The 16,881-nt window shown below is 49.0% G+C and overlaps 2 protein-coding genes across 2 annotated transcripts in view; both read left to right on the top strand.

Moving 5' to 3' along the window:
* The first annotated feature begins 35 nt into the window (after positions 1-35).
* si:dkey-32e6.3 (uncharacterized) lies at positions 36-4,389 on the top strand. Its single transcript, XM_029157607.3, has 6 exons — positions 36-492; positions 894-1,066; positions 1,595-1,813; positions 2,610-2,770; positions 2,865-2,997; positions 3,138-4,389. Exons 1-6 carry the CDS (start codon positions 222-224, stop codon positions 3,312-3,314), a joined length of 1,134 nt encoding a protein of 377 aa, XP_029013440.1. The 5' UTR covers positions 36-221; the 3' UTR covers positions 3,315-4,389.
* An 804-nt stretch (positions 4,390-5,193) lies between these two features.
* The window catches only part of LOC114859452 (kelch domain-containing protein 8B-like), a 67,988-nt gene continuing 56,300 nt past the window's right edge, over positions 5,194-16,881 (top strand). The window contains exons 1-2 of the mRNA XM_029157608.3: positions 5,194-5,358; positions 5,475-5,605. The gene's annotated coding sequence lies outside the window, so the exon portion shown is untranslated. The remainder of the gene's footprint in view (positions 5,359-5,474; positions 5,606-16,881) is intronic.

Below are 16,881 nucleotides of genomic sequence, written 5' to 3'. Positions count from 1 at the left end.
GTGACGTTCCCGCACTTGGCCTGTGGTGGCGCTATTTTCTCATTCGACTGCTGCTGAACCGAAGAAGAAAAAGGCGCTCGTGTATGCGGAAATACAATTATTGCCAGAGAAATACCGGTAGTTAATGATGAGGCAAGAGTCTTGTGGAACAACCGGTTATTGTCAGGTGTTGAGGTTTTCCTTAAATACTTCATCTTCAATCTTTCACCTGAGTCGCTCTCATGGCGGAGTTCGTTGAGAACAGCGGCTGTCAGGCGGACGGGACGGACGGCAGACTTGTCATCGACGAGCCCGGTTGCGGAGCGACTGAACCGGCGACGGTCTCTCAGGGGCTCTGCTCCACAAACCACGTCCAAAACAAAAAGAAGCTGGTTCTACACGTAGACCTTAACAGCACCATACTGGTGTCGGACGACGTGGCGGCTCAGCGTACGGTGGCCGCCCTGGAGTATTACCTCACCACTGTCACCTGGGGAAAGATGGGCAAAGACGGTAACTTTGACTCGTTTACGCTTCACCGCAGCACAGAAGTGGCAGGAAACAGTGGAGCTATTGTTGCCATCTCGTTTTGTTAATAAAATTCCATTGAAAAATCGATATTTAAAGCTATATGATATATATATATAATATCATGTTATATGATGGATATGGCATGCATACATACAAGACATTAAAGGACGTGGATGAAAATGATTGAGTTATTTACTTTCATCATTGTTTTCCTTTGTATTGAATTCATTTGTTTACAAACATGAACGTAATATTTTCATAATATTAATTAATGTAGTAATCAGGTCATTTAAAAGGCACATTGTGACATTACGCTCCTAAATGTTAAGACAACGTTCATACTGGCTGCTCATAAGGCCTTTGTCCTCCACACCTCTGCGCAGGTAGGTGGAAATGGCTGAGTGACTCACCCTCCCTGCTCCCGCCGTGTGAAGACGCCGTTAGCTACTACAAGCAGTTTGGACGAACACTTGGTTTCACCACTGCAGCGGGACGACGTTTCCGCAAGTTTCTGGATGAGCATTTGGAGCTTTTCCTCTGGCCTGCGGGCGTCAAGGCAAGCATGGACAGTGTCATCTGTATCTGTATGATTGGATCTGCCCAGCCCCTCACAAACAAGAATAAATCATTGGGTATTTTAACATTTATACCGCAAACAAAAAAGCAATGAATCTAACAAGTACCAATACCAAAAAATGACTAAAAACAACCCACTGGTTTACAGAGCAACGCACAGAATGGCTCAGTTGTGCAAAACAATAGCTGATGACAGAAGCATTGTTAGAGCTGTAGAAAAAAACGTCAGCGACATCATCAACAACAACCAGAGGTTAAGGCTTTACAATTCAATTCAAACAAGGCTCCATGACCAGAAATACAGACTCCATACAACACAGTACAAAGGTCTCCACCAGAAAGAATCACACAGCCAGGTGAAGAGCTGCAACAAAGCAGGCTATAATAATTAACATTTCTTGGTAGATTTAGCTACAGACCCATGTGTTATACTTCCTGAGAACTTGTTTGACAGTTCGATACAGATATTAGTGCCTGACGCCCTGTTCCGTGACTCTGCTCACTGCAGGCAGACAGAGATCTGTCGGCCAAAGGCGAGGATGGACGGCTGTACCACTGGATCCTCCCCTCCTTCTTTCAGCTGCTCAAAGACCTGGTGCAGGAGCAACGGGAGTTCGCCATCGTGTTCCGTACGTTCGGAACGGACCTTCCTCGCGTGCTGAGAGCTGTGAACAGGGCCCTCGTTGAAGGGGCCCATCCACTGTTCCCTGATCTGCCTGACCTGATGGTAAAAACACACTTACACATTCACGAGGCCATGACTTATAGTTGCGTTTAGTTGGATGTCATTGGAGTGAAAATGTGAAGGAACGATTCAAGTCTTTGAACGCAAGTATTTGTAAAAATGTTGTTTTAATTTATCAAACAGAGATACAGTGTATAGTCTGATAGCTGTGTTGGTGGGTGGAAAGATGTCCTCTTAAAGAGCGTGACCTTTCTGTGGCCTTAACCACAGGCGCCCCCCCCACTGACTCACACACGTGACTCCCCTCCCTCTCAGAGGGCTTTGTGCTTTTTGTACCTGTTAGCCTGCTGGAGTGGAACACATTCGGTCTGAGAGAATCGTGGGGTGGAATGGATGGAGGATGTTGCGGGGGGGAGTCCAGGCGCCTGACAAGTGAACCTGTCAGGCGGAGTGAGCTGAGTGGGGGAGAGCACTGACAGTCTCCTGTCACATGCTGTTCATCTAAGCGTTGGGATAAAAGGACGAGGGGGAGGGGAGTCAATCAAGAGCCCAAGCGAGATTGTTAGGTGTTTGAACTTGGTTTGCTTTGATGCCTCAGTGGTTTCCTGGGGGAAGCTGAAGGACGGCAGATGAGTTGGGTGCTTTGGGAAATGTTCTCTTTATGAACGGCAGTGGCGTTTTATGATGTATTTGATGCAGGGTTTTTGTTCATTAATGCACGTGTCACATTTTTATTTTAGGCGAGGTTGTTTCGGGGCTGTGTTTGAACGACCGCTTAGCCCAGACGTCAGAGCTGTTGTTTCTTTCTCCCCAACGCTTCTTTTTGCTCTCGGCTCAGCTGAGTGTGAACATGACTCCAGGAAAAATCCACTGCAACAGGAGGGGGGTTGTCCTGAAGCGCGGTGAGCAGCGCGTGTCGACCCAGGACGGGGAGAGAGGCCTGTACCGGTTCTTCAGCTCGGAGCAGGGCCTGGGAGGCTTCCAGGACGACTTCGGCTGGTACCACACATCACCTCTGACCGTCATTAACGTGGGATCTCTGTCCCCTCACCCATCTTCCGTGTTCCCCTCTTGTGCCCTCGTTGGACTTTAGGTGGGTTACCAACACGTATTCCATCCGTGGAGGGAAGCCGCTGTGGATTGACCCCTTTGACCAGCAGGCTCAGCACATCTTCATAGATGACAACATACGACAGGACGAAGAGGACACCATTGTTAATCCTAGGGTAGTGTCATTCCAGCTGCTATACCAACCATCAGACTGTATCTATATTAAATATTACATCATCCTGAGGCCTGTTTGTCTGCAGCAGGTGTGCACCATAAATAATTGAGCGCTTACTTTACACCTGTTTGTCATTCCCAGGTTTTCTTGGGCCCCGGCAGTGATGAGACTCGCATGGCCTCCACCTCTGAGCTTTACGACGTCTCGCTGATCCAGACCGACCTCTTCAGGGCTATCGCTGACCCCAACTACTTCACCCAGCGCGTCCACATTTGTCTGGAAAACTATGAGCGGAACCTCCAGCAGGGTGCAGGCTAGAAGACGATCCAGCGGCTTCGTCTGCACATCACGGCTAACTAAGGTTACACTACATGGCAATGCAAAACGGCTGACGGTCAAACAGGATGGGCTCCAGATGTATTTAAAAATGTGGTAGATAAGATAATTGCCACACTTCTTTAAAATTCATATGCAACAGCTGTATTTAGGACCAGAGGTGCTGTGAGTGGAAGCTACAAGTGTCATATTTGTGGTGTTCTGAGGTTGTTAACTTTAGCTACAGCTTCGTCACTGTTTACTGATACTTGAGTAGATGACTGGAAAAGCATCCAGTAATTGGGCGATATTATTACTGCAGAACTGGCTTGAATATATTTGTAACAATACATCATTCCCTGATGCGCACAGGTAAGAGTAATTCATATCCATTATGAGTCTGTTGGCAGCTTGATTATGCACAGTGAAACCGCTTGGACCACACAGAGACATCATTAGGCTCAACTGGAGTTTGGAGTGTGTGTTTGCTCAGATATATTTACTGCACTTTTTAATATTTGAAAGGACCTCTGTGTGGAACATTTAATAGTGCTCATTTTTTGTTGGAGCTGCTTTTTTCTTCTTTTGCTCGAAGGGGTTTAGGGTATATTTATTTTTTAGCTTCCAGAGAGATTTATTTATTTTCCTATTACGTTATTTTCTCCGGGTCGCTGTTTGAGGCAGCTCAATCCAGGCTCCCGATAATCAAAGAGAAAACTCTGGCGGGTTTCTGAAACGGGGCAATGTGATAATTCCATTCATTTTTCCAGAGAATGTGTTTCTTCAAAGAAGATTAAGCATAAAAGAAAAGTTGGGACGTGAATGTAGAACCTTTCATTTGTCACGGATTTAACTTAGTTTTCTGAATTTCATAAAAGGGAAAACGAAAACATGACATATTGTAATTATACATAACTTTATTATATGTAGCTGCTTTAATATGCTACAGTATTGTGCTATGAGGTATCCAACCTAATAACCATGCTACCATTCCTTTGATGTGCAACACATGAAACTGAATCATATGTATTTGTATTGTATCAGACATGCTGGTCTTGAATAAATCTTTAAAATCTTTGCTAAATCTTTGCTGAACTGTTTGGGTTTTAGATAATACAATCCATTATGCTGATTGATGACTAGTGCTGCTGTAGGTTCACACGAGGTGCAGGAAAATCATCCTGACACCACAAATAGAAGGTCACAGTAAGATCAATAAAATAAAGACGTTGGATCCAGCACATGTTCTAATCATAGATCTTTAAATGTTGCCTGTGTATTGAGAATCGATGGGGCTTTTTTTCCCCGACAGGTTAGAGTCAATGAGATCAGGCCAGGTCACCTGAGGATTACAGAATGCCAGAGTTAAAGGGGAGAAGTAGTCAAATCATTTTCGTTGAACCTTGACAACACGCGCTGTCATACTTCACTTCCTGCTGCTTCAAAGCAAACATTCTTATCTTCTACACAACATTTATCTGGACGTCTGCTGCTACTTGGCTTTAAAGAGTGGACGCTGGAGCCAGATAAGGCAAATGCGTGTCAGATAAAATCATCTCCTCAGTTTGATGGAAATGGGTGATGTGAGATCTGAAAAGACATTTCTCCTAAAACACTTGTGTGATTGACCCGATTATTACAGCGGTGTGACAGGTCAGGTCTGGACTGAAGTCCCAGGTTGATTGTGATGGATGATAAATATTTACTAGTGTCGTCCTTTTATCCCTGTTGTGGACGTGGATGCAGATCCCCACCGACGGAACCGCGTAAATTGGTTTCGCCTGACGCTCGCGAGCTGTTCGTCCACGTGGGGGCAGCAGCGCAGCTCCGCGCGCAGCCGCAACTTCAGAGGCGCCCTTCAGGTGAGTCAGGAGTTACCTGATGCTGACACGAAGCCCGGATCCAGAGACTCCCTGCGCCTCACAGCCTCTCCGCACATCTACAGCTGTGGGACTTGATTAGTGGGTGTTGCCTCCTTGCGATGCTGAGGAGACACCGCGGTGAACGCGAGCTGGCGGTGCCTTCGGGATTGCGTAAATGCGCACTGGTGAGTGAGGGGAGGAGACGGGAGGAGAGAGACGGGAAGATGAGGCGGGAGGGGGGGGGGGGCGAGTCAGTGGAAGGAAGACGGCTGTAACTGTGCGTCTCCTCGGATGTTGTCAGTGAACAGGTAAGCGGCAGGAGCGAGATCCCGCCGTCGTCCTCGGCTGGTGACGCGCTGCGGCCAAACGTTTACGCAGAGCTGCTCCGTGGAGCCCCGACGCGCCGTTGACGTCCACGCAGCGAACAATAAGGTAAGGTCTGCTGTCACCAAACGTCCCACCTCTGCGCGTTTATTCTAGGCGGCGGAGTGTTTATTTCCAGGGGGAGCGTGCTGGGAGCACTGGAGAAGGCGGATGCGGTGTTGCGCTTCATCTCTGTCCACATGTGCAAACGAGATGCTCGCGCGCTTGGGCGTTTGCGAAGCGGTTAATGTTGTTCTGCGTAAAAAGTTCGCGTTTAATTGTACGCTAGCGATCAAACAGCGGATCAAAACAATCGCTGCAAAATATTTGAAACATCAGATCTAAAATCATTTGATCACAGTTAAGTATTCAGGACGAGGACATCGCGCGTCGCCGCGTATTTTGTAGTTGCCATAAGCTGCTTTTGCAAGTTTTGCCGCAGACTTCGCGTGTGCGCCGCATTTCAAAGTGAACTTCTCCCTGTGCGCTTCGCCATGTGGTCGAATGTAAAGCCCTTCAATGCATTTGCGGGCATCTTTTGGCGCAGTTGCGGGGATTTGAGCTCGTGCACGGTTGGAGGGCGCATCCATCCAGCTGCTCAGCGAGATGCTCTTTCTCGCGGACCAGCCGGGGCCATCTGCTGCACTGGCCAACATCTGGATGTCCCCGCAAGCCTCCAGCAGGCAGCCTCTGTCCGCACAGAAGCTCCTACAGGCTGGAGTCGAGTCTGGAGGCTTGGACGAGCCTCCTCCTCCCTCTGGGAGCCACGAGATTGCTCGTGAGCGTCCTCCGTTTCTCACCTCATCCTTTCAGAAGCTCCGCGCTGCAGTTCCGAGCCCTCCGTGCTCTGGTATTTCAAACAAGTTGTTTGTTCCGCTAAGGAGTCCTTCCACTGCTCCTCCTCCCTCCTTCCTGCGTTGGTGCCACTGCACCGTCCCCCTCTGACCTGTGATGATAGCTCCTAACTGGCTGCTGAGCTCATTTGCATAATGAGGATTACGGCTGACAGGCAGCGGCCGAGGCCTGCCTTTCAGGAGCCGTGGCGGCTCCCATTGTGCCAGCGAAATGCCAGCCTCAATCAGGACCCGGCGGGAAGGTCCGCGGCCCGCTCTGACAGGGCAGAACCGGCGCCTTCGCCGCCGCGGGCGCACGGCGGGTGAGGGAGAGTGACGAATGGACTCTCAGTGTATGAAATTATTCATGGGTGAAATTAGCTATTGATGCAGCGGGCACAATGGCTTGTTAGATAAAGGGATGAATTAAAATGCACGATTTTTTTTTTTTTTTGAAACCACATAAGCATTGCAAATTCACCTTCATTATCTGTTGTCGTTTTAATTAGCGCCCCTTCCGTCCCGAGGAGGAAACATTTCTTCTCGTCAGTGTTTGTTGATTCGCGTTCCACTTGTTCCGCACAAACAAGCCTCCCGCTTCACGGCTATATTTATTCTGGGGTTCAAGCCGGGGGTCGGGGCCCACTAGGGGACACGGTCTTGAACCCAAAACAGAAGCATGCATTTTTGATGAAGCTGTTTCCCAGGCTGAAGGACGTCCCTCCACAGCCCTGCTGGCGTTCCTTGACTTGGTAATGGAAAAACACAAGCTTCCCAACCCTGGAGGAAAGCTTGCACTGAGCCTGAAGGTTGCATCCACGCGTCGCCGTAGCACCTCACGCAGTGTGGACACTGGAGTGTGTGCTGGAATCTGCAGGACAGAAAGGGGAGCGTTTGTGCAGAGGATGAAGTGCCTTTAGTTGTGGTTTGTGTGGAGCCACTGACACACACACACACACACACACACACACACACACACACACACACACACACACACACACACACACACACACACACACACACACACACCAGCTACAGACATTAACCCTGCGAGATGAGTATGGAACTGAGCCAATATTCCCATCAGAGGATTAAGTGAGACGCTCGCAGAGGACAGTTTGGAGAACCAGCCTGCAAAGCTGGATCCTCTTAGGCCTGGATGAAAGCTAAATAAACGGGAAAGTGATATAAAAGAGGCCCATGTGGTGAAAGCAACTATGGCTGAGCAGGCAGAAATGTGGGTACACAACACACTAAGGCCCTGCCTGCCTGTGGCTTAGCCTAGCTTAGCTTAGCTTAGCGTAGCGTGAAGCAGCTGACGACATCAGACCACGGGAGCGACCTTTGCATGAGCGCACGGACACAAAGTTACAGAAGCTGCTTCCTGTTAAAGCCGGTTATTGCAGCATCATGCACAGCAAACAGACTGGAGTCTCAAGCTCTTCCATTAAATTTCACGGTTTCATCGTACAGACACTAAGGTCAAGTGGTGTGGAGGGAACGAGGAATCAAGGAGTGGACGGCCTTAATTCCTCAGATCCCAGTGTGAGCGCTGGCGCCGACGCTGCCTTGTTAATTAAAGCAGCTTGTGGCTTCTTCTAAGGACAGGTGTGTGTTTGTGTGTGCCAGCAGCTGTCGTGTTGTTTAATTACAGCGCGATATTTACACAGATATCCTCATTAGGCCAATTGACCCGGTGTAACAGAGGCCGTGGAGGGCCCTGGAGTTCTGGGGGAACGAAGGAGGACCTCTGGGACTAAAGCTGGTGCCCTCCGCGTTTTCCCACGCTTCCCTCCACTGTGTTGCTCGGTGACGACACAGCTGTTTGATCCATCTGAGTCCGTGCTGAGACCTCGGGGAAACCTACTGCCGTGTGATCGCTCGTCGTGACTGATGCCGCATGAAGCAGTGGATGTTATGTGAACTCGCCAGAGGCTCCGAGGTTCGGTCCATCAGCGCGCCGCGACTTGATTGCTGTTTGATAGGTTTGGAGCGTTGCTGCCAACAGAACCGGTGGCTGTGATGGAGGGAGGCTGTTGGGAAGGTGCCACCGATGCTAAATATTACCTTGATGGGGAAATTTGGGCCCATCGTAAAACAGTATGAACGCTCCCTTTTCCAAATGCTGTAAGGCGCACGGGGACCCGTCACATCTGTCTACAGGGGACGTGTCCTGTGAGTGTAATGATGATAATGTCGATGCCATAATTCACCGCAGATGAACTGTCCTGCTCTGCTCAGAGTCACGGGCAGATGCTGGTTCACCTTCACTCTCTGCTTATTTCGCTTATTTGACGCCTCCCGGGACTCTTGGCTTTCGTGCTTTTATTTTGAAGTCACCGCCGGTCTCCCCTCAGCTGGAACAAGACGTGCTCCCGGTGTCTCCGAGGAGCAGCTCGGGGTTTTGTTTAGCAGCAGCCGCTGGCGGGTTCAGTGAGTCCAGTAAACGTGGCAGGTGCTCAGCCGGCCGTCGTCCGTGTTCCCCCCTAAAACACGGGCTTGTCCTTTCACCGCACTTGAACAAAGTGCGGTGAAGGCGCATGTCACACTGTTTAGCAAGTCTGTTTAAGTCTGACAGACCCCGATTGTAGAGAGATGGCTGCTTTTATCTGGGTCCAGATGTTGCACATCTTAAAAAGACTTAAATCCTAAATCCTTCATTTGTCTTGGGCTTTTCATGCAGACACCACGACAGAACTGCCATCCACATTAAAGGAACATTTTCACATTTTTGGGGAAATGCAGCAACAGTCCCGGCCCCAAATGTTTTAGGAACCAATATAAGAGGAGATTCCAGTGCTTAAACCAAGCTTTAGGATGAGCCCCCCCTGGTTTAACCAGCATCTGATGCAGTAGAAACAAATGTCTACAGATGGGAGCGTGTCTGCGCCGCTGCCCAGGCTGATGCATGAGTCTGGGTCACCGGTGGCGGTTTCTTTCTGTTTTTGGAGCGTATTCCATGTAAAACGCTGTAGTGCTGTAAATGTATTGCCCGCTGTCCCCAAGAAAACAGCCCAGCAAACAGATTACCACGCAGCTCTCCCCTCAGAGGATGAGGAGGACCATGACTCGACCTGCTGAATTATAGCGTCCTTTGAGCAGATCGGGCGGCAGTGAAATCATTTACATCTAATTTACTTCCCTCTCTCTCTGTCTGCTCTGCTTTTCATAATGAAGTTAAGGCCAGATTATTGATGAGTTACACCAGGGGTCACGCGGCGGTGGCTCTCTCTAAATAACAAGCCCCCGGGGACGAGTGGAACGCTGACTTCATCACCCCCGGAGTTCTGCTCCTCATCATCAGCCCTTGTTTGTCTCCTGCTTCTCGGTCAATGCTTCATCCCTCTCTCGCCTCAGATTAGCCTCTTTATTAATATGTGCTTTTTCAGCCACGCTGCACATTAGTCAACACAATTGTGGCAGCCAGATACATTTGAGCTTTTTCCCTCCGTTGCCCACTCGTTCCTCGACGTGTTTTCCCATTCTCCTAGTCCAATTCGCCCCCCCCCCTCCTCTTCTGTTGCTTCTCCTTCTAATTTGGCCTTACATCTCATCTATTTAAGGAAGAAAGCCGCGTCTGCCGGGAGCCTGTCAGGCCCGGGTGGGGAGGTTTATCTGAATGGCACAGAGAGTCCCCAGATGCCCCAGCGCGCCTCCTGCTGCTGAGAGAGGCAGGAAGAGGAGATGGCGATTCAGATGGACAGATAGGGGCTGAGCACCAGCGCCGGCGACTGTGCAGAATGAGACGGAGGGCGCAGGAGAGGGGGGGGTGTGGAAAGGAAGCGCTCCCGTCCTGCAGCGAAAGCCTCCGAATGCTCCTACTCCACCACGACGGCCTCCGGCTACGCGTCTGCTGTGCTCGTGATCGCCGGACACGTTCCTTTCCACATCTGCATCGTTATCGTTGTAATTACACATCTGGAAGGGGAAAAAAACAACTCTGCACCGTGTTGAACTACAGCGTCCACGAGTTCCTGGCAGGTGTGGGCTTGTGAGAAAAATAAGCATCTGGGGAGTTTCACTCTGTCACTGCTGCAGTAATGTTTAGGTAAAGCTGGGGAATGTGGAGCAGATTTTATATCCGTAGTAGTTTATGAAGCCGTGGCTTCACCTGTTAATGTCACTACAGCTGTCGAGACAAATGGAGCACAGTAAAAATGCAAATGTTTACTTCATCACAGCACTTAAGCGTACTTAGTTTATTTCCTCTGAGTGGTGGCTTGTGTCATGTCTCATAAAGCTTTTACCAGCTAACTGGATTCCTCCCGTGCATCTCTCTCTCTCTCTCGCTCTCTCTCGCTCTCTCTCTCTCTCTCTCTCTCTCTCTATCGCTTTCGCTCTCTCTCTCGTCCAGTTTCAGTCGTCTTGTTGTTATTCCTTCATTCCTGCAGGAGATTTAATCACTTTTCTCCCCCAGTTGTTTAAGTCTTGTTTCCAGGCAACGCGTCTCAGGGGAACAAACACAGTCATCATTGGCAGCGCCTGCATTTGCAGATACATGTGGGATTTGCTGGGTTTTAATTGTGGAAGGTCTTAAACTTTAGCTTGTAGCGCCTCCAGATACATTTTGTTGTGAAACGCACACTGACGTTTATGATTAAAGACGTCGTCTCCGCTCCTCTCTGGATCTCACCCCAAATCTGATGCACTTCGTAGGTTTTCGTCGTTTCATTAAAGAGAGATGTTCCTGCGTCTCTCTTTCTCGTCAAATCTAACGCCTCCATGGAACAGAACGACGCACCGCTGGGTTCTAAGGAAACCTCAGATGTGATCAGCGCTGTGGGCTTCACTTTCCCTCCTCTCTGCAGGAAGGCAAATCGCTCAATATTACCGCAGACTGAGGCTAAAATAAAATAAATAATCACAACCCTCCCCATCAGAGTGAGTTATTTTCAGTCTTACACAGAAATAGCGGAGAGCAGGTGTTATGAAGGGTGTGGATAGCATTGTATTCTGCACAGCACAATCTATCGCATTTTGAATTTCTCTTAAGGATGGAGATGCTGGACCTCCAACTCTGAGAAGCTGAGCTCTACTCAGCACCCCCTCTTTTCTAATTAAACCAGTGAAGCACTGGTATAATCTTTTGCCCCATACGCTGTGTGTGTGTGTGTGTGTGTGTGTGTGTGTGTGTGTGTGTGTGTGTGTGTGTGTGTGTATGTGTGTGTGTGTGTGTGTGTGTGTGTGTGTGTGTGTGTGTGTGTGTGTGTGTGTGTGTGTGTGTGTGTGTGTGAACTACCCATGGTGCGGATTAAAAGTGCAGGCTGGCATTTTCAAATAAACAGATGGACCCTGAACATGACAGGCTGGTGAAGCATGTTTCAGATCAGACATCAGTTCGGGCACAGTGCACTCTGGGAAACCCTCCAGCTGGGCTAAAAGGCAGAGCCTGCACCGCGCTGTAGTGTCTTAACGCTGTAGCGTCTCAACGCTGGAGCCAGAGCTCAGCTAATCCATGATTCTAAGGATCTACTCTGGTGTTGGTGCAACAGATGCAGGTAAAGACTACAGGAATCAATGAGAAGTTACCTTGTATCGGTTTAAGGATCTAAACCTGTCAGACAACGCTGCTTTGTTTTTTAAGTTCTCCTCATAATAACATTTTACACTCAGGTAAACTGACTCATTTCTCCTGACGTCAACTCTGTCCAGGACATTTGTCTGCTGCATTAAAACAGTGCTGGATGTTGATTGATGATCAGCATCACATTCTGGTAGTTCACCTCCAAAATGGCAGCCGCCCGCACGAATGAGAAGGCCTGGTTTCCCCTCTTCTCTCTGCTGCTTCTTGCTGGAGGTGGAGGTGACCGCTGCCGATGCACCCTGTGCCTCCTCCTTTCGTGAGGCCACAGGTTGATGTTCGCTACAATACGAGCCTTCGCTTTTCGGGTTCCACATGCAGACGCGGGGTCGTCTCTGGGAGCTTAGACGGCGCCTGGAGGGAGGCGCTCAGCGGGGGGGCGCGCGTGCACCAGCGGGGGGTTCACGACGGCGGCCACGGATCCGCTCTACTCCCACCAGACCCGGCCTCCGTTTGCGTCAGTTAAGGCTCGTCTCCCGTGGAGACGGGCAGCGAGGCGGCTGATTGAACAGTTAACCCCGGGGGCGCGCGTGCCGACTGGGCCCGCTGTTCCTCTTAGTGGGACTGATGGGACGCGTGCGTTTGATGGAGCGCGTCTGGCCGCCAGCCTGCCTCCGTGTAATTCCCATGCAAAACATTTTTCTCTCTCTGCTTTTTCCGTGCCTCATTGACTGCGACGTCCCCTCTCTTTGCTTTCTGCTGCTTCTCCTCCCTCCTCTCACAGGGTTTTCCTTCTGTCATCTGTTACTGCCTCACTTCTTCATCGTGCTCATTATGCGTCTTCATCTTCGTTCCAAACGTGACGACTGTGCGTTTTGCTCTCGGGCCTTTTTTTTGTCCCTCCCTCCCCCTCGTTCCCTCTCGTCTGGCTGCTTCGCCGTTGCTCAGCGCTTCTTATTGTCTGCTGATAACGTGACTCAGCTGCGTTTGTGCATTTGTTTCAGAACCGTGGTGACCTTTTTCTAGACCGGTTGACCTGGTCTTATTTTACCCTCCACCGCTGGATCTCTGTGCTGTAGCGGCGCCTCAGGCTTTGCAGGATGACACAATCAGAAGCTGTCGACCTGTTGTGTTTCAAGAATAACTCACGACACATCGACACATATCGAACTTATGTGTAATACGTTTTTCAAAAAGGTCCAACTTCCACAGCTGCACAAACCCAACGTCTGTCTGACGTCAATGTGTTTTACAACCAACGCAAAGTCATCCAGGCTGATCCAACCCATTAGTGCCTCTCGGGTTAATCCCAACAAATCCCCCACCTTTCTATACTGTAAGCTTAAATATGTAATGAATGAAAAAATTATGAAACACAACAGAGTTTAAAGCACAGGCCTCCGTGAACCCTTGGCTTGAATCACTGTGAAACACTCGGATGCAGTTGAACTAAAAGCTGCTTTCGCCGTGGCACCACAGTGTTTTTCTAGGTCTTAAGCACTTTGCATGTTCGTGTAGCGTCCCCACACACAATACCAGCCTAGATGCTGAATGCAGCCGCGCAAACCCAGACTATACAGCAACAGCTGGCTGCGCTCAGACTCCACATTTATCATCTTGCACATGGCAGCATATAATCCCAGCATGACAGCGCCGCACCCTGCACCACCTGTCCTGCCAAACTACCCAACAGGTTGCATGAGCTGCAATATATTTAGTTCTCAGACAATGAAAAACCTCATGATTCGCCCGTAATGCAGCCGTGCAAAATTTGATTCCCCGGTCCTGCTGCCTGGACTTGATCCAAGCGATTACGTGCAGTGTGACTCATAACCTCAGGCTTATGGGCAATCACATTAAAGTCACTGAACTTGTTTTAAAGAGATGCTGCAAAGTAAAGTGTATATTCTTTAAATAAGGACTAATAACAGTCAAACCAGCCAAGATCAAGCTTCTAATAAACATTCTACACGTGTCACAAAAGCTGTTTTTCACTTTCCTAATATCATCGTCATGCGCCTTACAGCTAGTTAACAGGTCTATTTATTTATACTCCTGCATCCTATGTGTGACTTGCTGCCATGGTTACGGTTAAAAGATGGTAAAATGTCACATCTTGACAGCGCTGGGCAGTGATGGCTTTAGAAGAGGGTGCGTGTAGCATCTTGTTAACATGTTTGCGTGAGGCTTGAACAGACCTTAAGAAGCAGCCGAGTTAATAGTTGATTACCTGGAATACATTGTTTTCCTAATCCCCAGCAGAGGATTTATCTGAGGCTTTGAACATAATTGACTTGGACAAACGCGTTTCTGTTTACCAAGAACGACGCACATGCTTTCCTTCACTCAGACTGAGCCTCTGCAGGATTTTAAAAGCCAGCCATTCAGATAATGCCCAGACGTGGTCAGATTATGTAACCAACACAGGATCTGAGAGCTAAAGTGCGATTTTTTTTCTTCCCCGTCTCATAATCTCATTTGCTCAAACAGCTCTTTGTCCTCAGACGTTGCTGCCGCATCGAGAGCATCGATTCTACTCGGCTTCCTCACCAATTTGGTCCCCGCGGGAGGAAAACACTGAATGTCTGCTTGGTTTATACAGATTCTGGAACCCTGGTCTGTGATGAAGCACACAGTTTACGCTACGCTACGGCCTCCATCCGCTGGGAATAGTCTGGGCTGAACAGCACCGAGAACACGGGCTCTCGTTAGCGCTCTCATGCCTGCGCTGATATCTGTTTTTTTTATGCGGGTGAATACGTGCGTGCGTTGGACTGCACGCTGCACGCTGCATCACACTCACACACACATGAAGCGATAAACAGTGTAACCTGAGTTTGGACGGTGGGTAGTTTTTCTTTTAAATGCTTTAAAACCAAAAGCACTTCACCAACAGCAGCAGGTCAGAGGTCAAGTAAGCACCCTGATTGTGAGCCATGCCAGCTGTTCTTAGATATCACAGTCTGAAGCATGTGGCAACGAAGCTGTCGGTCGTCAGCATCATCCTACACTTAAACAAACCTGCCACTGAAAGACATCAGTACATCCAATTCAAACAATCTTAGCGATTGCTGCAGGTTAGAAATGAGCAGCGGTTCTGTTCCTGAGGAAAGCCTGCGTGGTGCAGTCAGCTGTGGTTGATAACCCTGTCAACGCAGCCGAATAGTTACACCTACGATACTAAAGCACCCTCATATTTTAAGTGCAGTCGTTTAACCAAAGCATGCATTTCAGTTTGTGTTTGCATCATATGCCATCGTCTAGAGAGCACGTATGATAAATGTACATGGTGGGTCAGCAGGCCTCTGATGCTATGTTTGATCTATAACTTTAACACAACCATCTGATCTTGAGGTGCACTAACGCATTTCTCCTCTGGTCGCATTGTGGTAAACACAGTGAACAGGAAGTGGAAGAGGACAGGAATGAAGGAACCGAGGAACGGAGTGAGGGAGAGAGCTGGGAACGCGCGTATAATTTCAATTATGCACGACGAGCGGCATCAAACTTTCAGGCTGTATCTGCAGGACTGGGACTTGGCCCTCAACTCATTGCATCTGTGTGATAGAACAGGGCGTCGATGGAACAGCTGAGAGGAAATGAAAAAGGCCGTGGAAGCATTGGCAGCGGAGCGGCTGCCGTCTCCGTGCGCTTCACAGCTTCTGCACGGAGACGGAGACGCTCTCCGGCTCTCCAGAGCTGTGGGAAGCGAAACATAAACATATTTGACCTTTCTGTTACACAAGATGCCTCGAGAGGTTCGCGCACATCCTCTTCAGAGACGGGATCCGCTGGCGTGAGTCAACGGACTTTGTTTCCCAAGGATGTCTGAGCGGCGAGTCCTGTTTATCAGAAGCTCGCTGCACGAAAACAGATTCCAGGCCTGAAGTGAAAGTGACGGGAGAGTGAGAATGATATTAGAACGTCGCTCATCTTGGGACACGCTGCTTCGTTGGCGGCTAAAAAGGCGCAGGGAGCTGGATGAACGGGAAGTGAAGGACGTGAATGGGAGGAAACGAGCGAGTGCAGATGTCTGTCGAATCCATCGAACCACTGGGGGCGTTGTGGATTTTAAGCAATTATAATCAGCCATTATCTCCCCACCAGCAGTCGTGTGCTTCTCATGGGGCCTGTTCAGCATCTCCTGAGAGCTTTATTCAGTCTTGAAGTGCCAATAACGTATAACATATACGTCAGTCATCGCATAGAGACAGTAGCATCGTGTATTAAATATGGATTGCATCAAGGAAAATTCGCTTATTGCAGCATTATCACATCAGTTGACCCGACCTTTCATTTCTTTTATTTAATTCGTACACATCCACGTCTGTTTCCTTCGGTCCCAGATGTGTCAACTTGCTTCTACTCGTCTTTTTCATCACCAGCCTCCGCTGCGTGACTTTCTCATCTCGGCAGAAGCAGCGAGTCCCTCTCCTGACTGCAGGAAAGCGAGGCCTACTGCTGCGAACGCCCTCCGCTTCCTTCCATCCGGCGTTGGCTTCCCTGTATTTAGCCGTGGCTGTGTTGTCTGCTCACTGTATTAGGCTGTCAGCATGTTGCTGGTAGGGACAAAGCCCCTCAGGGACTCTCAGTCATCTGCCATGTACACTGACACAGCACAGCACCATTCACACATAATAGCCGGAGCGTGTAAACAACAGCAGGATCGGTAGGACGATGTGTACTGGAGTTATTAAAACACTGCTCAATTAGCTTATTAAATGAGAAGAAGGAGCCTAAACTCATTCAAACACAGGTCATTTATGAATTCTTAATTTGTCGACCTAAAAGTAACCAAGCGTCAGTGAGGAGAGACAGAGCAGGAGGTGAAAGACATATTTTCCAGTAATGAACTGTGAACTAAATCAAACACATTTGCATAATTTTGAGTTTGCCACATCTGACAGACTCATATTATGTAACTATAATAAACCCAGCCTGTCGTGCTGGGTTTATTATATATGAAACTATGGTAACTTAAGCTGCACCTA

Source organism: Betta splendens, chromosome 7 (genome assembly GCF_900634795.4).
Source record: "Betta splendens chromosome 7, fBetSpl5.4, whole genome shotgun sequence".
In the NCBI taxonomy this organism is placed as follows: domain Eukaryota; kingdom Metazoa; phylum Chordata; class Actinopteri; order Anabantiformes; family Osphronemidae; genus Betta; species Betta splendens.
The sequence above is the reverse complement of the archived record's forward strand: the minus strand, read 5'-3'. Positions and strand labels throughout refer to the sequence as shown.